General features: G+C 42.4%; 1 protein-coding gene across 1 annotated transcript in view; it reads left to right on the top strand.

Moving 5' to 3' along the window:
- The window catches only part of CFAP54 (cilia and flagella associated protein 54), a 135,129-nt gene that overhangs the window by 103,745 nt on the left and 8,277 nt on the right, over positions 1-23,107 (top strand). The window contains exons 57-69 of the mRNA XM_066634493.1: positions 479-629; positions 1,789-1,946; positions 3,451-3,636; positions 6,006-6,132; positions 8,185-8,340; positions 9,400-9,508; positions 12,009-12,120; positions 14,788-14,880; positions 16,680-16,821; positions 19,920-20,102; positions 21,492-21,700; positions 22,288-22,473; positions 22,952-23,058. Coding sequence (XP_066490590.1) covers positions 479-629; positions 1,789-1,946; positions 3,451-3,636; positions 6,006-6,132; positions 8,185-8,340; positions 9,400-9,508; positions 12,009-12,120; positions 14,788-14,880; positions 16,680-16,821; positions 19,920-20,102; positions 21,492-21,700; positions 22,288-22,473; positions 22,952-23,058 — 1,919 coding nt within the window. The remainder of the gene's footprint in view (positions 1-478; positions 630-1,788; positions 1,947-3,450; positions 3,637-6,005; positions 6,133-8,184; positions 8,341-9,399; positions 9,509-12,008; positions 12,121-14,787; positions 14,881-16,679; positions 16,822-19,919; positions 20,103-21,491; positions 21,701-22,287; positions 22,474-22,951; positions 23,059-23,107) is intronic.

Below are 23,107 nucleotides of genomic sequence, written 5' to 3'. Positions count from 1 at the left end.
TATGAAGTGACATCTGGCAGAAGTAGCACTGTTGAAAGGGCAGCCTACATGATAATTGGACTGTCCCCTATCTTGAAAATAAGATCAAGATTTTCTCTTCTGTCCTTTGCAGCTAATGAGTTCCTACATGACAACAAAGTGCTTATTTCATTTCTGCCCAACATTGCATATATGCAACAGGGACCAAACTGTACACTTGTAGGCCAGGCAAAAATGGATTTAATTATGGCATTTCTGGCCCTCAGCAGGTATCATAAGTGCCATTTGGCCTACTATATGGAATGAGTTTGACAGCCCTGCTTTAACCTTTATCAGGATTTAGTACAAAAACATCATAAACTGTGCACTGCAATCAACATAATCTGAACACTTTTTTAAATATATGTAGATACCTAGACCTTTTCAGTTTTTGTATATGTTAATCAAGCTAGAGGATCCATTTGTTTATTTTCCTAGTTTATTTTTCTATGTCTTTTAGGCAAGTGAAGATTACATTTATATTGAGGATTCCAAACTACTGTACAATGTAGTAGCCAGGGAACGTATGAATATACACGTTTGGCTGAAGTGTCGTTTGGCATTAGTCAGTGCAGTTACAGCCCAGGCAAGAGGCATTGGAACAATGAAAGGTAATATTTAGTCACAGTATTAATGCTCTAGATTGGTGGTTCTCAAACTGGTGGGTCGTGACCCACCAACTAGAGAACCACTGCTTCTTTCCATTTAAGGGGTGTGGGCAGAAGAAAGGCAGCGATGTAGTTTCCAGGATCATGCCACCGGGGGGGGGGGGCAGGAAGGAAGAGAAGGCTTTTTTAATGTATAAAGTTTAGTGTCATCTGCAGACTTTGCCACTTCACTGCTTATCCCCAACTCCAGGTAATTTATGAACGAGTTGCAAAGCACTGGTCCCAAGACCAATCCCTAGGACTTGTCTCCTCTGTTTTGTTTTTGCAGCCATGAATGGCTTAGCATTTTGCCCCCCCTTCCAGGAATGCCATTGTTCAAGAGTTGTGTGGGCCTGTCCTAAATAGCAATTCTAATCTGAGGGCCAAACTAGATGTGTGTGCACATGCCTTTGACCCTTTAATGTTTCTCTTTCTCAGCCAATAGCACTGGGTGTGCATCTTGATTGTGCCCCTTCCATGCTATTTAGTTTTTACAATGCTCCAATTAAAACTTTTTGAAAACTGTAAGTAGAGTGTATCTAGTTTGGTCTTTAGCAATGCTTTATACATTTTACCTGGGATGGACATGAGGCTGATCCTACCAGATCAGCTGTCTTAGGTGCCCTTCAGGGAGAAAGGCGGACTATAAATCTAATAAATAAGAGGACAAATATTAATAACCATCGTTAGTACCAAACCATGGGCTGAGACCCTGTTTCTAATCATGATTGCAAATTCTGGTTTGGCACTAACTATGGCTAGCATTATCACGGATGCTGATAATAATGCAAACTATAGGATGAAAACGGAAAGTAAAAGGAGAATAACTGTATGTGAAATGGGTGGTGGTGGTGGTGGTGGTGATAGTGCACAGCTCACAAGGTGCCCCTGATTTCCTAAACATGGTTAGACAATCAGGCGGTATTGTATCTGCACTGAGTCACTATAGTGAAGGTAGTATAAAGCTCACAGCTCATCTTTATTACTTTTGTTTATATCTGAGATAAATGGTAATCTGCATGTTGGAAGTACTGCAGAAATAATTAGCAATAATATTATGACAGAAAATGTTATATGCTGTTATTTTGGAATATATGTTATATATTAATTATTTTTCTTCAAGAAAATGAGTTGGCAGAGTGCTCATGTCTCATCAATGAGGTCCAAAAGGAAGCTGAGGCATTCAATGCTGTTGAGACTCTTGCTGAAATCACAATGCAAGCTGTTATGCTTCAGCTGCAAGAAAGACAACCAGTGGCTGATATTAAACTTCATTTACAGGTTTGCACTCAAGCATGAAAAATTGACTTTTTTTCCAGAAGAATTGCCTTTAGGCAGATTAATTCTGACACAATCCATACCTTTAATTTAGTTAGATGTCTAGCAGCCCAATCCTAACTAGGACTGGTCTGCCCTTTATGGCAGCAGAACACAGTTCTGCTGTCATAAATGGTCATATGGTGGCATGCACAGTGCAGTGTTGGCAGAAGTAATGTCATTAAGCAGGAAGTGTCATATCTCAGCAGCTGATGACCAGAAATAAGCACTTTTTTCTCACTTAGGAACTCATTAGCTGCAAATGACAGAAGAGAAAATATGTAAATCTTAATCAAATTTTCAAGATATGGGAGAGCCCAATTATCATGTCCGCTATCCTTCCAGCAGCACTGCTTCTACTGGGTGTCATTTTGTAGCTCAGCAGCTGAGAGGTGCTCTGCTAAGTGATGCCTCAGCAGAAGTGGTGCTGCCAAAAGGGCAGCCTGTGTTGTTCAGAATTGGGTTTTCCCAGCACCTCAGTGGCTTCTCCCTTCCTCACTCTCTTGGTCTGCCTCTTGCCCCATATTGTTCCTTGTTTTCCGAGGCCTCCTTCTGTCTCTCCCTTCCAGGGCCTTGACAGAAGCAGTGCTGCTGAAAGAGTGGTGTTGGGAGAGCTCTCTTATCACATGGGTCGCCCTTTTAGCAGTGACACCACAGTAGAGTAGCACTGCTATAAAAAAAAAAAAAAGGTGACCTGCATGATAATTGGTCTCTCCCAGTTCTGTCCTTTCAGCAATGCCACTTCTGCCCATGTGTCACTTTGCATCTCAGCATCTAAGAGCAGGTGATAGTGGTGCTGATGGTGGTGCTGGCAGAGCTCAGTTATCACAGGGGTCACATAAAGAGCTTCTGCAGGCCATAACTGGCTCCTGGGCCTTATTTTTGACACTACTGCTTTAGCAGATGGTCAGAACTCAGCTGTTCTGACTTTCTGTTGTCAATGTTGGATTAATGCTCCATATTACAGATCCTTGTGTGTACCGACAGCCTGCATGTGCACCTCAGCCTGGAAATATCACTGTAGTCTCACAAGTACTGGGCTATTGAGCGGGAGAAAGAAGATGAGAGCAAATTTAGAAAGACAAGCCTTCTGAGTTCCTGGCCTTTTTAACATCTTTTAACATCTCTTAACATTTTTTAACATCTGCTCACAGGCCTGATCCTTTTCTAATTTGCTGCCCTATGCTCTTACCTGATTAGTTTTTTTAATCTGACTACTGTTTTTATGATATGTTATGTTTTTATCTGCTTTTAAATTATGTTTTTAACTTGTTTTAACCTTGTTTGTAAGCCGCCTTGAGTCCCTTCGGGGACAAAGGTGGGGTAAAAATAAAGTATAATAATAATAATAGAAAGAGGACCCAAGTTAGCAAAGGTTGAGAAACATTTAACTTAATATAATTATTAAGTACTGTAACTCTTGCAGATTGTAACAATCAATATATTCTGTTCTGTTCTGCTCATATAGACTATAATCAAATTACTTGAAGAAAAAACCCTGATTTCTCCTCCAGCCTGTTTAACACTAGTACAAAGTATGCTTCTGCTGGCTGACATAATGAGAACACAAGCAGAGAATGGTTCAGCGCATCACACTTCTAAAGTGGATCAATTGAATTTGTTAATTCTGGCACATAGACTTGTCATTGAACAGGTGAGGGTACACTGATTATTGCATTTCAGTGTAATTGTTTTCGAATTCACAGCCGTACACTGTCGTGGTCCTATATGTAGTTGAGCTATACTGAAGTTTTAGGTGCCAGAAAATGGTCAGATTTTAAAACCTCATCAGGAATGAAATCTTGTCAAATACTGGAAAGTCAGTATTGGACAAGATTGGACCATATTGGACAAATATGGTCAGAAACTGGAAACTGGAACCAAATCGGATTTGAGGAAATTGGGTTATGTGGGCACAGGAACGGTTCAGTTATGATAAGATAAGGATGGAGTTGCTGTAAATCAAGTGGCCCAAATCTATGGGCTGTTTACACCGCTGAAATGAGTGTTCTGGTGGCATTAATAGCTTTACAGCTGTTGCAAAGATGACAATGTCAGCCAGTAGTGAGGGGCCGGGTCCATGCAACAGTGGACACCAGATACCCACCACCAATGGTAAGACCACGCAGGGGTTGGGAGGGAAGCAGGGAGGAGGTGGAATGGAGTGGGGGTGGGCAGAACAGGGTGATGACATGGTGGGGAGGAGGGCAGATCGAGCTCAGGAAGGGGGTGAATTTGGCAGTGGCAGCACCCACTGAATTCCCACCCCCTTTCCCATGCCCGATCCACCTTCACCAGTCAACATGGATGTGCACCAGCAGTATTGCTGGTGCAGGTCCAAATTCATCCATGGCAGCATCAGGAACTTACCTCAAAGGGAACAAATTTTCTCTCTCCCGAGGAGGCCTCAATATGCCAAAACTCCCCACGAGATACAGTGGGCACCAGCAAACAGTCCCTGAAATGATGCTACACTGGGGTGAATAAGGACTGTCAGGGGCAACCTCCCCTGGGGCCCCTGACTTACCTCTAGAGGGGAGCAGCCCCCAGTCACGGATCCCCCTTTCCTCCCAGGATGGATGGAGATCCCATCCCGCCCTCTGTAGCGCTGGCCCTGCCACCCAGGAAGAGGTAGGACCGGGCAAGCCTGTACCTGACTTGCCCTGCAGACGGGACATGTGCGACCCTCTGCTTGGGCCAGCGGGCAGGCGGGCCGCCACCCCTTCCAAACCAACCACCGTGAAGGCACATCTCCACAGCAACAACCAGGTGGCCGGCTGCGGAGAACAGTCCACCGGACTGCCTGGCAATCTCAGGCGTCCCCGCCTGATGACGGCAGTGGGCAACAAAGCTCACCGCTGGCCCCGGATACTCAAAGGGTGGGACGGGGGGCCTGGCAGGGGGCTCAAGCCACCAGCGGAGGAGGGTCCTTCGGGGGGATTGATCCTCCCACAGGCACCAGGAAACCCCTTTCCAGAACCCAAGCCTGGGGCCGGACACTGGCCCTTTTAGACTTGCCAAGCCAGGAAGAGGCAGGGTTAGGAGGAGCCCTGGGGCTTCTTAAGGTCGGGCCAACCCATGATGATGGTCAGTCTGGAGAGAGCAGGCTGAGGGAAGGTAGGAGGCTGGAGCTCTAGCCTTCCTACCAGTGACCCAAGAAGCCTGCCTCAAGCCTGAGTGGGGGACCAGGGTGCTGTCAACCCTCCCTCCCGTGGCAGTCTGAGGCCAGGCCGACCAATACCGCTGGACACGAGAGAGAGAGAGAGAGCAGCTGGACTGACAGCTGGGCCTTCTGGCCCAGGGATCCTTGCGGAACGCCCTAGCCCCACCGGGCACCAGGATCCCCACAAGGACTATTTCACTCTTCCTGCTAAACATAGTATAAGAAAACTACCACTGATATGATGCCTCATTGCCTAGTTAAAATGTTTAAGAAAATAAAACCACATTGAAAGATCATTCTGCATACAGACACACCCAGTCCTTACACAGTTAAGTGAATTGTTCATGGTTGGAATGGGCTTATGTATCTGCATGAAGAACTGCATGAGTTATATTTCAGTTATTCTGTGGCTGCCAGGTCATTATAGCTTTGTCCCAACTTCCAGGGATTCTTATCAGTATGTTGCTTTTTGTCTGCTCTGTTCCTTTCATCTATCATTTAATAACTTTTGAAATCTTGTGAGTATGTAACAATCAACTTAATGGACACAACTGTAAGATTAGGAATGTGTTTGTACAAGATAAATAATAGTACTAAGGGCACAATCCTAACCCCTTATGTCAGTGCTTTCCAGCACTGACATAAGGGCAGTGCAGCTCTGAAGTAAGGGAACAAACATTCCCTTACTTTGAGGAGGCCTCCTTGAGTGCCACCCAACTGCAGGATGTAGCACATGTCCCATTGGCACTGTTATGCCAGTGCTGGAAAGCACTGACATAAGGGGTTAGGATTGCGCCCTAAATTGTGTAAACTTTTAAAATTATTGAATTTTAAAATTATTGAATAATGTCTTTTTACAGTTATTTATTTTGGGACAATCAATTGAACAACATGCAGAAAATCCTACATTTACAATGCCAAGGGTGCCTTTCAAAAACGTGTACCTACCTCATCTGAAATTACTGGCAAAAGTCAAAATGAGAATTGGTAAGAAAATGACATGTAAAACATAAAGAATCATCAAAATAGTCAGATAAATGTGAAATTGTTCAAATTTTGTTACAGTGTTTTTATTTATAAAAACCATCCAACATACTTAAGTAGTACAAGATATTTATGAATTCTGTTAATTTTCTCTTCAAGTATATAAACGTTTTGACTGGAATCTATAACAAAAATATAGTATCAATAGTAAAGCTTTGATCTGAGCAGAGTAATAATAATAATAATAATTGTATTGTATTGGCAACCTTCAGTCTCGAAAGACTATGGTATCACACTCTGAAAGGTGGTTCTGGCACAGCGTCTAGTGTGGCTGAAAAGACCAATCCGGGAGTGACAATCCCTTCCACACTGGGAGCAAGTGCAGTCTGTCCCTGGTCTGTCTTCCTGGCTATGGGCCTTCCTTCTTTGCCTCTTTGCCTCAGACTGTTGGGCAAGTGTCTCTTCAAACTGGGAAAGGCCATGCTGCACAGCCTGCCTCCAAGCGGGCTGCTCAGAGGTCAGGGTTTCCCACTTGTTGAGGTCCATCCCTAAGGCCTTCAGGTCCCTCTTGCAGATGTGCTTGTATCGCAGCTGTGGTCTACCTGTAGGGCGCTTTCCTTGCACGAGTTCTCCATAGAGGAGATCCTTTGGGATCCAGCCATCATCCATTCTCACAATACAGGTATTTATATACCGCCTTTCTTGGTCTTTATTCAAGGCGGTTTACATAGGCAGGCTAATTTAAATCCCCGTAGGGATTTTTACAATTGAAAGAAGGCTCTATCTTTCAAGAGCCACAACAATTCAGATGTTTCGTTCTGATCTGGCCTCCATCCTGGCCTCCATCCTCCCACGCTCAGAGCAGATGGAAATAGCTCGGCTCAGCTTGTCAGCTGCTTCAAGGTCGCACGGTGCTGGTGGCCTCGAACTGGCGACCTTGTGGATGTTATCTTCAGGCAAATGGAGGCTCTGCCCTCTAGACCAGACCTCCTGCCCAGAGTACAGGCGTGCCAGTATCCACGGGAAATGCGTTTCAGGCCCCCAGAAACTGCAGATATGGGGGAATGCTATATAAATAGCTTGCTCCCACACACCCATTACATGTACCTTTTTATTTTTGTAGTCGTGCTTGTGGTGGGAGTGTTTCTTGCTTCAATTTCTTGCTAAACTGAAGAACCGAGCGTGCAGACGATGAGCCTGCATGCGGCAGAGAAGACACGAACTGAAGCAGGAGTTCCTGCTTCCTGTTAATGTTCAGTTAGTCACCCAGAGTGCAGGCTGTACACTCACTTTTTCAGTTTAGCAAGAAAGTGAAGCAAGAAACATTCAACTGCAAGTGCAACTACAAAAATAAAAAAGGTACATGTAGTGGGGGCACGGGGGGGAGGGGGGCTGATCCGGCTCAGCAGATAACTGAATCAGTGGGTTATCTGATCCTTGGATATGGTGGCTTACCTGTATAGTTATTGACAGCTAGTCAAAAATTACAAAAATTATATGCAGCACTGGCAGCCCAATCCTATTGAAAGGAATGTGTGTTCTGCTGGCGCTGGCTGCTGCAAAAGTGCCATAAAACACTTTGCAGCAGTGCCAAGAGCCGGTGCGCCAGTGGGAAGGCTAGAGCTTTCCCACTTACGCCAGCAGAGCAGCACAGGCTTGCCAGAACAGATCTATCCAGCGCAGAGGGTGAAATGGGGGAGGGGGTGGGACAGGGAGGGATTGTATTCTGAGGGATGTCTCAGAATAAAACCACTTTGTGAACTTTTTTTGCTGAAAAGTACTAGATAAATATTCTTAACGGAGATGATGATAGTGTCACGTTGCAATGACATTCAAGGTTATGTTAAACTAGTAATTTTAGTGTTTAATCTTTGCCTTTTGGTTATCAACTTCTTTGATGACAAGATTAAACACCACTGTCATTATTTTTTGTCTGAACCATTCTAAAAAGATGTCATGTAATAATTTTTTTAAATTTTTTTTTACAATACTTTGTTTATTTGTTTTGGATTATGAAACAATTTGTGAAATGTTTTCTTACAAATTAATTTCTAGGACATGCATTAACTCTAGAATTATCTTGTACACCTGAAACACAAAATGAATTGCAATGGCTTCAGGCCCTTAAGCACACAGAAACAGCTCTGGAACTTTGTACAGCATCTGTAAGAAAAGAATTAGATCTGGAAGCAGAACTTCTCTTTCGGAAAGGTAATATGTAACTCATTTTCCCACAGTGTTTTGATACTTACTTTGAGCATGCTGTATTTTGGACAGTTCTGACACACCCAAACTGGTGCTTCATTTGCTGAGGTCATTGGAGCACGTTTTGTTAAGCTGCAATTTTGAGAGGGAAAGGCTGCAATCCTAACCACACTTTCCTGAGAGTAAGCCCCCTGGAACAAAATAGGACTTACTTCTGAGTAGACCTGGTTAGGATTATGCCCAAAGACTCCTAGCCATGTTGAATTACCTTCTGCCAGGCTTTGACAATGCTCCGAAGAAGCCTACAATGGAGGAGGTCCAATTCCAGAGCAGGCACATGAGAACAGGGGCTAGAGGCAGGAGATGTGATTAACACAGGCCAAGGTTGAGTACCAGTTGAGGTAGGTGAGGATCAAAGTTGCCAGAAGCATAAGATATGCTAGATGATGTTCTAGTGTTTAGCTGTCAGATCAGGTAGATGAAGATGAAAGGGCCAGAGGCAGAAGACATGGTCAGATACTGAGCAGGACAGCACTGTCTGCTACTTAGTACAAGTGGATCACATTGAAGAACAGGCCTTCAGCATCTGTTCTGTAAAACCAGCCGGGTCCTTTTTGGTTCTTCTAATCATCTGAGTTTAATGGTTACTATACTGGTGCCTGCCATGATAAGGATATATAGTGGCTGTGCAATGGAGATCGGGAGCTACTCTGGTGGCACAAAAAGTAAAGCATTTCAGCCCTTCTGCCCAAACCCCTGCTTTTAGGTCCTGGAGGCCAAGGCAACTTTTCCACTGCTCTGTTGCAATGGGCTTCTTTCCATGAGCCTAAAAATTGTGCTTCACTATTTCTACCTCCCCCCCCCCCTTTTGTGTTTTGGTTGCTTCAGAAACTTTTGAGGTTATGCTGGAAGGCTGTCACTATTCATCTTGTGTCACTTCTGACCTGCTCTGTTTACATTTGACCAAGTCAGTCATGCTGCAGAGCTGACAGAGGGTTATCATCACTCTAGCACCTGATCTGAAAAATACATTTCTGTATAAATTCCTGTATCTTTCTTTTTTAGGGAAGATAGAACGGCAGATTAACATGATACATGGTGATAAATCAATCATAGCTGTTGAGAGCTTTCTGAATGCTATAAAGTTAAGCCTGCAAAGTTATCAAAATTATGGGTGAGCAATTCTTCTTTTGTTTGTGTTCTCTGGCTTGTGCTGCAATCCTATCACCTGGCCCCACCATCCTATCCAATGCAGTTGTGCTGCAGGAGTGCATGCTGCATACTATGGTGACTAGACAGCCTGAGAGAGGTATGTAAAAATACTTTCTTATCTTCTACTTAGACCTGTTCCAGCTATTTAGAGACAGGGGTTGTATCAGGCTGGGAAAATGGGGATAGGACCTGGTTTACACTAGTGCTGCTGAGACAAACTCCCTCCTGCTATCAAACTGCCCGGTCCCTGCCCTTCTCCTCTCCCCCTGCTACCATCTTGACTGCACTGGTGTGGTGTTCAGGAGCCACTAGTACTTATGCATGACCTCCAGCCATTTGCTCCATTGACCCCAAAGTACATAATGATGCTGTGGCTTTTGCAATGCTGCCGTGGCACTTATGGTGGTGGATTGCAAGACAAGCATAGCAACAACACAGGGGACAACAGATAACTTTGGGGTGTACCACAAACCAAAGGCCAGGGCAAGGAGTAAGAGCCCCCCAATATCACTTTCTGGGACTTATTTTTCCACTTCTCTTCCTTTTCCCCAGTCTTCCTCCTCTTCCCCTTTCCTTCTACTACTGCAAACCCCCCAGTTCTTTAAACCCTATTCCCCAGCTAGCCATCCTTATTTCCCTACATCCTGCTCTTTTCTGTTTTTTTCCTCTTTTCTGTTTGTGGCATCACCTGTCCCCTTCTCTTTGTAAAGATTTCCTCTTTCTCTTTCCTTCTACCTAGAAATTGCTGACATTTAGGGCCTAGTTATGTGTGAGTGATGGTTGTGAACATTGCATTGCATTTTATTTTTATTCCCCTTCTCAGTCATTGTATGTTTATCCCCACAGTAAAAGCTATCTGTTATTGCACCTTTAGTCTCACCTCCCTCCTTTTTCAAGCGATTCCATTGAGCCATGCCATGAGCCATTGCACATGGTCCCTGCATGTGCAACAAATCCCCCCCCCATGTACACATATACATGTGTTTCAGAAGCACACTTGGTAACACATTTATGCTTTTCATTTCATTAATATACTAAATAGTGCAGGTTTATTTGCCAAGTTTTCATGTTCTCACATTGCAATCCTACACAAGTCATCTAATATGTAAGTTCAATTATATCAAATGGGGTTTATTCCCAGGAAAGTATACATAAGAATGTGTGAGAATGTGTTTCTTATGTATAAGAAAGTATACATAACCCCTGCTAATTGGGTAAGAGGCACTTTTTCAAGTGGGTGCTCCTCTTTTTTTAGCAGGGGGAGAGTAACTGGCCCACCTCACCCCAGCACTGTCTGTTCTAGTGGCTGTCTGGTGGTATTCATTTGCATCTTTTTAGATTGTGAGCCCTTTTGGGACAGGGAGCCATTTAGTTATTTGATTTTTCTCTGTAAACCGCTTTGTGAACTTTTAGTTGAAAAGCGGTATATAAATACTGTGAATAATAATAATAATAATAATAATAATAATAATAATAATAGTGTAGTCCTAATGTAGTGAAGCAGATAAGAAGAGATTGTGTATACGTATTGTCATTTTTCCTAAAAAAAATTTTCCCCTGTAGTTTTAGACACCCTGAAATGTTAACTCTTGATCCACATAGGCCCAAATCCTAACCAACTTTCCAACGCTGGCATAGCGGTTCCAATGGGGCATGTACTGCATCCTGCAATTGGGTAGCACTCGTGGAGGCTTCCTCAAAGTAAGGGAATGTTTATTCCCTTACCTCGGAGCTGCATTGCTCTTATGTCAGTGCTGGAAAGTGGGTTAGGATTGCACCCTTAGTGGGGCAGCACTGACATGGAAAATAATTTCATGGCTGCCTCTGCTACACAATATTTTTTTCTTTTCCCAAACAACACTAGTGGCATGGAAGTAGCTGTCACACAGTAGCTGTTATGCTGCTATTGGTAATATGTGAGAAGCCTTAGATTAAAATATATCACAAGAATCAAAGCATGCTAAAACCACAGTAAAACAAATTGGGGGTTAAATTTCTAACTTGGCCACGTGATGATGATTTTTTAAAAAATTATGCTCCTCTTTTCTCACAAAATTAAGGGTGGGGTTACAATAAAATGTAAAACACGATGAGACAAGAAGCTAACAGCACCCAAACAGCAGCAGAAATCACATGCACATAGTAAGAAAATCAGCAGCAATACCACCTGAATCCCAGGACAAATAAGCAAAGGTCAGCCCAACTAGGCAAGCCTGCAACTGGTGCTGAACTGCTAGCAGAGAGTTCCCTCAAATCTTATAGGATCCTTCAGATACTTCAGCCTTAAGCCATTTGGAACTTAAAGGGTAATAAGCATCATCTTGAATCATACCTGGAAACAAGCTAGTAACCATTGTAGGTTAGATAGAGGCTATTTCCACAGTATAGCAACCCAACCTGTCATATATATGCAAAATTATACTGCTGTTTGTAAACTATGATCATAATATTTTTCTTTGCAGATTGATAAGAAGATCGTATCTGGAGATAGCATTGCTGTATTTTTATTTAATAACAAACAAGGATGAATCCCTATCTTCAAGCCCACTGATGGAAAGAACTTGCAAACTAAAGGTGTGTATCACTTCTAGATTAAAAGTATGTCCCCACAAGTGACTAAAGGCTAAGAGGGCGCACTGAAAGCACTGTGTGAACATGAAAGGACTACTTTTTAAGTAGTTTTATGCATCATTTATCTTCATAGAGTGTGACACTCTCACTGACCACTAAATGAACTTGATTACCTCTGATATATCAAAATCAGAACTACTGAATATCCAAGCCGTTGCAAAGCTTGTGTAGGCATACTAACCCCTTGAAAGCAGAAGCTGTAGTTCTTTAATGCAGTGATGATGACAATGACTGTTGCCTGATTATCATTGTGTTCAGTTTAATCCAGTGGCTGAATGCCTCCCAAATAATAAAACACTGGAATCCTTTTGTAGTACCTAAACTGAAAAGGACCTCTTCCCCAAGATGAGTTCATCATAATATCTTGTGGGCACAATCCTAGCCAGCCTCTGCACTGGCAGAGCATTTGCTGTGCCAACGCTAGCTGTTGCAGAAGTGCCATGAAGCACTTTAAGATGGCATAGCAGTTTGGTGTGTTGGCAGGAAGGCCAGCGCCCCTGCCCCTGTGCACCCTCAGAAGAAGCAGCACATGCCAGACGTGGTAAGTTCCCACTGGGCAATGGGGAATGGGGAGAGGGCAGGGAAGGGACAGAATGGGACAAGGAGGGCAGTGATAGGCGGATCAGGCCTGGGAAGGGGGCAGGATCAGCAGCGTTGAAGACTTCTGCGTCATATCTGCCTTCCCTGGTCTGATCCAGTGACACAGATCAATGTGGACGTGCACCAGTGATTTAGCTGACACAGGTCCGAGTAGGCCCGTTGCCACAGACGGAGGCTTACACCAGGGTAAGAGAATGTCCCTTTACCTCAAGGAGGCTTTCTGCCTGCTAAATTCCCTCATGGGATGTAGCACAAGCTGTGGTGATGTGTGTGCGTGCGTGCGTGTGTATCTTTAGGATAGGAATGATAAAAGTTGAGAGCAGCACTCCTTGTTTTCATGTCCCCATTTATGGTATTTTAACTTTTCTAGTTGTCTTATTTTTCTGAGAAAAGCAATTGATATCCAGACCTTGGAGCTGTTTTCACTCCTTTGAACATACTCATATTGATCTAATCTTTTTCTTATTCCACACTACTACTTCAAACTAGAAATATGCTCACAGGAGCATGGAGTAGTATAGTATTTGTATTCTTCTTCTAGGGATGAAGTTATCAGGCTAACATTGTTCAGATCGTAGCAAGGAGCGTGCTCAATTCACCTACAAACTGGTGGAAAATTTTTTGAAATGGATAGATATAAAGTTGAGGGGGTGGCCTAAGGGAACTGCATTGTGCTCTTGTAGGATTGTTATACCCTGACTGCTTCTTCTGTACCACCTAATTTTGGCTATGCCATAGTCAAATTTGAGAAATGCGAAGATTGTTATTCATCAGTCAGTTCTTAGATAGATGTTTATAATCGCCAAGGAAACTGTCTCTGGAAAAAAGCCACCTGTGCATTCTAGAATGATCAACCATCTACTTCAGTGGTTCTCACACATTTAACACTGGGACCCACCGGGACAGAATGAGAATCTGTTGGGACCCACCGGAAGTGATGTCATGACTGGAAGTAACATCATCAAGCAGGAAATTTTTTAACTATCCTAGGCTATAATCCTACCCACACTTACCCAGGAGTAAGTTTCCTTTACTATCATTGTTAAAAGAATATACATAGTAGTTTGTTAAAAGTACAGGTCTGTAACATTTTACCAAATGCAATCACATATCGTGGTAGCATCAAGTCTAATATATTAAAAATAAAATATTTAAATGAATGGGAACCCACCTGATATTGTCTCGCGACCCACCTAGTGGGTCCCGACCCACAGTTTGAGAAACACTGATCTACTTCATGACACATTAATTTGTGGAACTCAAAGGAATAGACAGACTGTCTTCCAAGCTCTGGATATCAATGCTTATCAGAGTTTATGGCTGTAATCCTATACACAGTTTCCTGGAAGTAAGTGAATCAGTGTGAATCAACTGTCACTGTGTCACTGCCACAACAAAACCACTGAGCAAATCAGTGCTGAAGGACACAATGCGTTACGGGAGGTATTGCTGTATTTTAATTAATAATAATAAAAAACCTATGCTTAATTCTAGCCACTTAATGCTTAGTTTTGATATTTGTGTTATGGGAAAATCGAGTTTGCTGTTCATATGGTACAAGTGGGACCCTGCAATAAAATGTTGCAATATGCACATATTCCTGGGAGTAAGTCCTACTGGACTCCATGAGATGTATTTCAGTGTAATTATGCCCTTGATTATGCTGTTAGGTTGCAGGGGGTGGGTGGGAGTGTTCAGAAAGCCTCTCTTGTACTCTGTTTACCAACTCTGTTTTTCCCCCTCTCCCTTATTAATTGTGTTATTTTTATTCTATCTCTTTTTCTCTCTGCTTTTAGAGGGAGAAACTAGAAGAGACAGACCCAGTCTTCACTGCCTTTCAAAAGCATTTGTGTACTCACAATTCTAATAGTCCTTACAGGTCTAATTGTTTCTTCACAGGAGTTCTGAAGTTTTTAGAGTGGGTTGTGTGGTTTTAAAAATGTGACTCAATGTGCTTCCCTAATCTTTAATTTCATACTAATCTAATTCAGAATTTTTGCTCAATTTTAGGATGACAGCAGAGACCGACCTAGTTCTGAGGAAATTACACCTCATGACATTAACAGAGTACAGATTTGGATTGCAGTAAGAGCTGCTGCACAGGTTTGTGAGTTTTAAATAATCTAATACATCTTTGACTGATAATTATTAAACTTGCCTCCGGTGAAAAAACATTAACCGTCCTGCAGTTTGCATTAGGGGAAAGAAAGGAAAATGGGTTGGCAATATATTTTTATGAGCCAGAAAGCTTTTGTAGCTGCAGCGTTAAGTAACGTCTTTTGAATAGCTGAAGAATGTCATGGTTACAACTTGAGCAAGGGGAACTATTAAATTCAGTAATCCCATTATTGTTACAGTAGTCTCTAGATTGAAAAGAGAAGAAGGAACAGATTAATGCTGGGTGTGAACTCTTGCACAAGCACTAGCAGAAGACTTTTTGCAGTGCAGCAGCACAGTATATATGTTACCATATGAGAAGTATAGTGAATAATGACCCAATCCTATCCTGGGCCAGCGCACACAGTCCAGGGCCTTTGACACAGCATCTGCTACAAGAGACCAGACCGGCTGTGGGAGGTAAGTAAAGTCCTTGGTTGCCATCTGGTCCTCTATAGAACTCCTCAAAGCTATGTTGGTTCTTTTGCTGGCATAGCTCTGAGTTGCCTCGTGAGGGTGTGTCCAGGCCAGAACAGGGGTTTTGGATATGATGGATGCCAGTGCCTCTGCAATCAACCCCACCCGCCCCTGTACCAGCTCCTCTGCCAGCAGAGTGGCTGCCACAACAGTGGATCATGTAGCAAAGATAGGATTGAACCCTTAGGTCCAAATCCTAACCAGCTTTCCAGCACTAGCATATCTGTGCCAATGGGACATGTACTGCATCCTGCAGTTGGGTGGCACTTGCAGAGGCTTCCTCAAAGTAAGGGAATGCTTGTTCCCTTAGCTCAGAGTTGCATTGCCCTTATGTTGGTGCTGGAAAGTGAGTTAGAATTGCACCCTTAGAAATATAAAGGCTGCAGCATAAGTCTAGTGTGTCATAACATCTTAGATGAGCTTTGGCAAACAGATTAATGTCTTTGGATTTGGGGTCCTTTTTATTTTCTTCCACAATCCTCCTCCACTAGATTGGAAGCAATTCTTCCATGAATGGAAAAGACCTTTCTTTTGGATCTAAACCACTGGTTTAAAATTTTACATTGAAAGTGAGTGGAGGAATTTTAAACTCTATATACCGCCACCAGAACTAGTGTTAGGTTGGCGGTAGGCAGTTTACAACATTAAAAAAAAATGCTTTTTGGGAGTATGCAGAGCTGTGCTCCTCCAGGCTGCTGCTACAGAAGGTGGGGAGGACGCTACTTGTGGTGGCAGCGAGGAGAAGGTCAATTGTTTCCTTACCCTGAGGAGATGTTCTTGACTTCCCCCCCTCACTGCAGGATGCAGCGGTAGCCATTTTGGTGCTGCTGCATCTGTGGGGGCAAACAATAGGATTGGGCTAAAAATAGAAACAATTTCTACTTTGATTCAACGCACTGTAGACTGGTAAGTGGCTCATAATTATGTATAGTTTTCTGTCATGATATTAGCTGGCTGTGCAATGCTGGCAAATATGTAGGATTTGAAATCATTTGTGTAATAATTAACTTGTCAGTGACAAAGATTTGGTCACATATGTCAAAAAAACACGAAACATTTCTTTAGACATTTATATTTATGGTACTTTTAAATAAAATTGTTAATTGCCTTGAACATATCCAGAGTGGGAAGAAAAAGGTGGGTATAACAACATATTATAAACATTTAACATATATTGAGTGCATACTTTTTGTTGATACGTTTAGATTTCCAGTTTTAGAGTGCACATTATAATGAACCAAATTTGATTGAATATATCTTAATTCTAGGTCAGTGAAGCTTTTCTGGCTTCCCAGCAGTTAATTGGGAAGAAGGCTGTTAAATTATATGACATTAGGGAAAGAATACAGCAAGAGATTCCAGAATTTGCTCGTCTGGACCTCAGTTCTTCCTACAAGGATTTTTTATCTGGTAATTGTCTATTGATCTTACATTATTCTATGGTTTGAATGTTGTTAAAGCCAACTGTAAAATTAGCATGCACTAGTCACCTCAAAGTGACTGTAAAAGGCCACCCCAAGTTAGTGTCTGCACTGTTTTTCTTATACTTGAGTACTAAAAAGAAAACTCTGTCTTGCTTTATACTGCATACAAAAAGTAATAAAAATAAAGATCTGCTTCCTATGACCACATTCCTCACAGGCATCGTGCAAGATGTTCTCTGAATGTTTTCCTGATTGTTGCTACATAAGCCAACACACTCACCTGTCAGCTCTAAAAAGCTGTTGCCAAATGGCTTGGGGAAGTTGCCAGGATCCTCCTAATCCCAACTTTTGCAGGTGTTTACCCAAGTTCAAGAACCATTTCAATTACATTTCACAAGCATGGTCAACAGTAATACACATGATTGTTTGCTACACCTACTGTTTTGTGTTTAGTTCTTCATGCAGAGTCTACAAAGGTATGTCCTAGTAGCTTGAGGAAATGGAAAAGTGAATAGAGAAAGTAACAATAAAATAATAATAGTAATAATCCAACTTTTCATAAAAAGAAAATTTTGTAAGAAAAATAAGCACCATATCATACTAAATTTGGATTGAAGAATATTAAGAAAATTTATACATTTGAAAGTATATATTTTGTATATTGGCTTATATACAATTTATAGGAAATATGTAAATATCTAAGTTATGAATAAAGTTTTAATATGTAAAACACATAAAGTTTGATCTAACCCAGTGCAAGTACAGCACTTGAGAAATTACTGTAGGCGTGACAGAATCATATTCTTCCATCCCCAGTCAGTGTGTATGCCAGCGTCATCTAGGGTAATTGCATTCATCCAATAGGGTGGATTGGATATGGGAGGTGCACATGCACCTCCAGTTTCTCATAATAGACTGATGCAATATCTGTGTGCACTCTGAAGGTTGGGGAACATGGTTCTAGTATTCCTAATGGCAGTCTGTCTAAGCACTATTCCTTTTGGATTGGATCAGACTCATGATATTTTATAAATTCATTGTCTGTGCAGGTATATCTAATTATCCATGGATTTTTTACCTGCAGCTTTATCTCAGCACGATGAGAAGGCTCCTTGAAATTAAAGAAAAAAAGTTTAGCAATAGCCTCGTTAATGTGAGAGGGGGCAGCCGACTGATATTCCATCAATCATTTTCTCTCCAGGCACTTAGAACAGCTTCACTCCAAGGCAAGGAACCGCTCCCTTCCTCCTGAATATGTAAAAGAAAGATAATCACTTTGCATTGGTGAAGGGAGGGGTTACTGGCTCGGAGTGAAGCCTTTCTAAGCACCTGGAGAGAGACTGATTGATGGATTGTCTACCTAATGACCCTGTTTTACATCACAAAGGTCAGCAGGACTGTTTTTAAATTGCTTAGCAAAGGGACATTGTTTTTTTAATGGATTTGCTTTAATGCGATGATTGCCATCTATGTGAGTTCCACTCAACCTGTATATCAAGTTGCATGGTGCAGAATACTAGCTATTATTAACAGTATACAGTGGTTATGTGTCAAAGTGCCCCCTTTTGGAGAGTAGGTTCTTATTGGGAATTCCTAATTGTATACTGGGAAGCACTTACTAACACTTGTGTTTATTGGGTGCTTTTGTGTCTGTTTGCCATATTGTGTTAGACCCGCTATGAGATAATAAAGGAACCTTTGTTGCAGCTCCATGTGTGTTCCAGTTACAGGGAGAATTAGTAATAAAATAATCTCAGATATTAATACAAATAATTTAGATCATCAAATGTTGGCATCCTTCAGTCTCGGAAGACTATGGTATCGTGCTCTGAATAGTGGTTCTGGAACAGAGTGTCCTCTCCAGTGTGCGAAGCCTGGGTAAAGTAGATATGGAGGATAGACTGTTACCCATACAGCCAATCCCCCCTCTCCACGTCGCTGAAATGGTCCAATGGAAAGGCAGAAGCCAATACGGTTGGTTCCAGTGGCGTCGCAATAGTTGCCAGAACGTGATTGTGTTCAGCCATGAACTGTCTCAGGGACTCTGGCTCCGGATTTTGCTTTGAGATTGACTCCTGAAGCCTTTTCCATAACTGGATGTAGCCACAAGGCAGTGGAGGTTTGGGATCAGAGTTTTCCTTCTCTCAGATGAGCTGCCTTCCCAGGCTAACAGTTCCATCTACTCTTACAACAAGTACAGCCAAACTGAGGGCCTATTCTTATCCCCAGCCCCCAGGGTTAATTTAGATCATAGCTTAACAGAAAGAGTATGAGCAAACAGGTCATCTGCACCAAGGTATTTGTAGGCCAGATTGATTTACACATATTCAGGAGGATTATAAATTCATCAGTCAACTGAGTCAAGTCAGATTATAAGAGAAAACCAAAAGTTCTTCTGGTGGGAGAGAATGGAACAGGGCAGAACTGACCCAGAAGAGGGGCAAGATTGGTGGAGCAGGCCTCCACCGTATCCTAATCCCAGTCCCAGGCCTGCCAGATTTACACAGGGCTGCTTGGACTTATGCCTGCTATTTAGCCGGCACAGATCTGAATAGCCCCATGGGACATTACTTGGCATAACGGGAAAGATATCCCCTTACCGTGAGGAGTTCTTCAGCCTGCTCTTGACAAGTGCTGGATAGAGCAGAGGCTGTGCAGCCCCACTGTGCCAGCACTACTCTGAAGTGGGCTGCCCTTTATGTAAATAGTAACCCTTGCTTAGCATATGGGCTAATTTCTACAGCTGCAAAGAGGAAGAAAGAATGTAATGGAGAAGGGTAGCAAATAGATCTGACTGAGTCTTTACTATGGTAGAGCTGTTGGGTTAAAAAGCCCAGTTTGCCAATGCATACAATTAGGCTATATGAGTTGTGACTTTTTCTCCCTCTTTCTGGTGAAAAACTTGCCTATACTACAGCTAGAAATGTCTTGATTGAGTTTCTTTTTGTTGCAACTGGATGCAATTTGTTTTATGCTGAATTTTTCACAGTATGGAATTTCAGAATGACTACTTGATGACTGTGTATTCTTGGCTATTTCTGAGAACTGGCAATTTGTTAAACATTTTTCCCCCCCAATTTCCAGATGGCTATGAAGTTAGCTATAAAGCTCCCACGGTGCCTTCTGTACCTGATGATAGATCAGAAACTGATGGATCTCAAAGCATGTCTTCTGAGGAGAGCCAGGGCAAACCAAAGATTTCCTGGGTCCACATAATTCGCTACCACACTTACTTAACCAGACTCTTGAACATGAGCCCCCTGCTAGGTAGGACATATTTCACATTTTGAGAACTAATATCGTGGAGCAAATGCATGTGGTAGGCAGATGTTTATTTTTCTGAAAGAAGAGAAACTGTTTCCCCCCTAGTTTTGCCACAGCACCAGCTTTCTTCCAGCATCAGTAGTTTGATAACTGTGTGTGTGTGTGTGTGTGTGTGTGTGTGTGTGTGTGTGTGTGTGTGTGTGTGTGTGAGAGAGAGAGAGAGAGAGAGAGAGAGAGAGAGAAAATTTGGTGGTTTTTTTTTAACACAATAACTGTAAAATGGTTGGAGAAAAGTGCTTCTGGAATATAAAGGTATGTGTGTTGCTTGTGACCGTGACTGTTGTATCACAAAATATGAATTTGTTACAACAGGGCTGCCATGCTTGTTTCTAGAGTCTACAGTTTACAAAATTTGCAAAACTGACTTTACCAGAGTACAGCAAGACATATGAATGCATACATTTACCATAGGCAGTGGCTATAATATTGCTGAAAGAGCCCAATCCTAACTAAAGCCCCCAGCACTGATGCAGCATGGCCAATGAGGCACATGCTGCATCCTGCAGCGGGGGGGGGGCAGTCACAGAGGCTACCTCAAGGTAAGGAAATGTTTGTTCCCATACCTCAGGGTAAGCCTTTGCTTCCCCAATGAGTTTCCTTGGACCTATGCCAGCTGTTTTGCTGGAGTAAGTTCAGGGAGCTTAGTGGAGAGGGAAGGGGAGAGGGAGGACCCTAGTGCAAGTTGCTCCCTCCTGTATCTGCCTGTATCCTCCCTCCTCTGCCTCCTGCCGTCTCCCTCCCTGTCCAGAAACACCCCTGTTCCTCTCCCTCCCTGCTCTCTTCCTCCCACTGCCGACCTGTGCCAGCTTACCTGCACTCCAGTGGGTAGCTGGCTGTGGCAGCGGCCTGCTGACACTGCTACTGTTTGTGGTGACAGCTCCAAAATGACCCACAATGGTACACTGTATGTGCCACCATATGGCCTGAAGGCTTTCTTGGATCTCCCAATGCCTTATAAGGCATTAAAAACATCACTTCTGGTTTTTCAGAAAAAACAGAAGTCACATGTTTTTGTCTCTAAGGCTCAGTCTGAGCCTGCAGAGGTCTTGGACAGATGTCCATGGCATCTGCTGGGCTTAAATGACCCTCCGTGGGGACTACACGTGGAGGGAGGCTGCAGACCCAATCTGTGGATAAGTGAATCCACGAATGCAGGATCTGTGGATACGGGGGCTGTCCCTGTAATTCTAACCAGCAATGATGCCCAAATGTGTAGTTTTCTGATTTTAAATTAACATGTACTGAGTGCACAATGCTCACATATATTATGAATCTTTTGTATTTTTAAAGTCATAAGCAGAAATAGTCATGAAATGTCTGCCCTTTCTGCAGCTGTCCCAAAAGAAGGTGCAGGCCTGTTTGCTAAAGAAGATGCACTGTTCACTTCTGTATTTGACACATCAACCACCCTTCGTTTAGCAGCAGTGCATTCTTTCCTGAAAACCTATTTGCCTGTGTATCCTGGCGGCAGCCTTCAAGAGCCTCCCAGGGAGCTATATGATTTTCAAAAGCCTTGCATTAGTGCAAGTATTTTGCAAAAGGTAATGTTCCTGCTTTCATCCAGAGGGAAATACATCTTATGTGTAGAAGTGTTCAAAAATGGTGTTTATTACCTTACTCAGAAGTAAGCCCATTGTATTCAGTAAGACTTGGGCTGTAATCTTATCTTACCAGAAACAAACCTCTATCTATGTGTTGTGCTGAGCATATCAAGAAAGGAATTCAGTTTTAAACACAAAAATTCAATTTGAAGTTAAAGTTTTTTTCCTGATTTACCACTAATATTTTAAGGGTTAAGTGTGAAGAAGGAAATGCTTAGAAATTCAGTTATCAACCTATGTTTAATTAGTCTTCAGTTTATTCATGAAAAACAACCTCTCACTGTGAACTTTTAAAAATAGCTTTCTCAGGCAAAATGGAGGGAGGTTTCTTCAAGAGCTTCAGTTTTACCTGAATAAGCATATAAAAAAACTAATTACATAGAAATTGATGTCACAGCAGCCCTGAAATACGATGCAGACCCACTAAATAGATTTGTCAATTTTTTAATGTTATGTTTTAGTACGTTGTTCATGTGAGGACAAACTGTTTAAACAATTATAATTTTATGCTTGGTTGTTATTTTCAGCCAACCCTTGAAACACTTGCAGGGTCAATACAGATGTCAACAGAGTCACTAGCTTCCAGTCTGGAGTGTAGCTCTGAGATGAATATTCAGATAGAGAACAAGGCAACTAGTACTCCCATCAGAGAGCTTTGCGTGCAGTGGTACCTTCCATCCTTGGAACAGATGTTAGAAGGAGAACTCACTATGGTATGATCACAAAATAAGTTCTGGCACTTTCTTTTAAAATGAACCATGCTTTTAAGCAATCCTGTACATATGCAGTAAATGTGAATATAGGTGGTGGCTGATACTACTGTACATTCCTTTCTGACTAAACAATGCACTAAAAGACAGAATTAAGCTTAATAAACCCATCTAAAACAATTCAGAGCCCAATTCCAACTAGTGCTGGCACAACCAGGCTGCCTGCCTTGTGCTGTATACAGCGCTAGTTGGGAGCTGGCTGGAGATCTCCTTGGGGTAAGGGGATATTTTTCCCCTTACCCCAAATAACAACCTAGCCAGCCCAATGGGGCTACTTGGATCAGTGCCAGCTGCCAAAAATCTGAGCAGCCCTGTTTAGGACTGCCTGGCCTGGAAAAGGGATTAGGATTTACAGGTATTTCATGTTCTATTACTAATCTAATATCATTTTTGATATATGTATTTTTTATTTTTTGTGTAGGTTTTGTTTGTTTATGCTTATAACACAAAACCAGTCCAAATTACCAACGTCAAGTACTTCAATTCAGCGAATATAAATTGTGGTTATTTGTGGATCCCACTGAAAAGGTAACTCAGTCTAGTCTGTCCATTTTGCATTGTTAAATTGCATATAAGT

This window comes from Tiliqua scincoides, chromosome 7, assembly GCF_035046505.1.
Source record: "Tiliqua scincoides isolate rTilSci1 chromosome 7, rTilSci1.hap2, whole genome shotgun sequence".
NCBI lineage: Eukaryota > Metazoa > Chordata > Lepidosauria > Squamata > Scincidae > Tiliqua > Tiliqua scincoides.
Note: the sequence above shows the minus strand (reverse complement) of the source record. Positions and strands in the feature narration are given on the sequence as shown.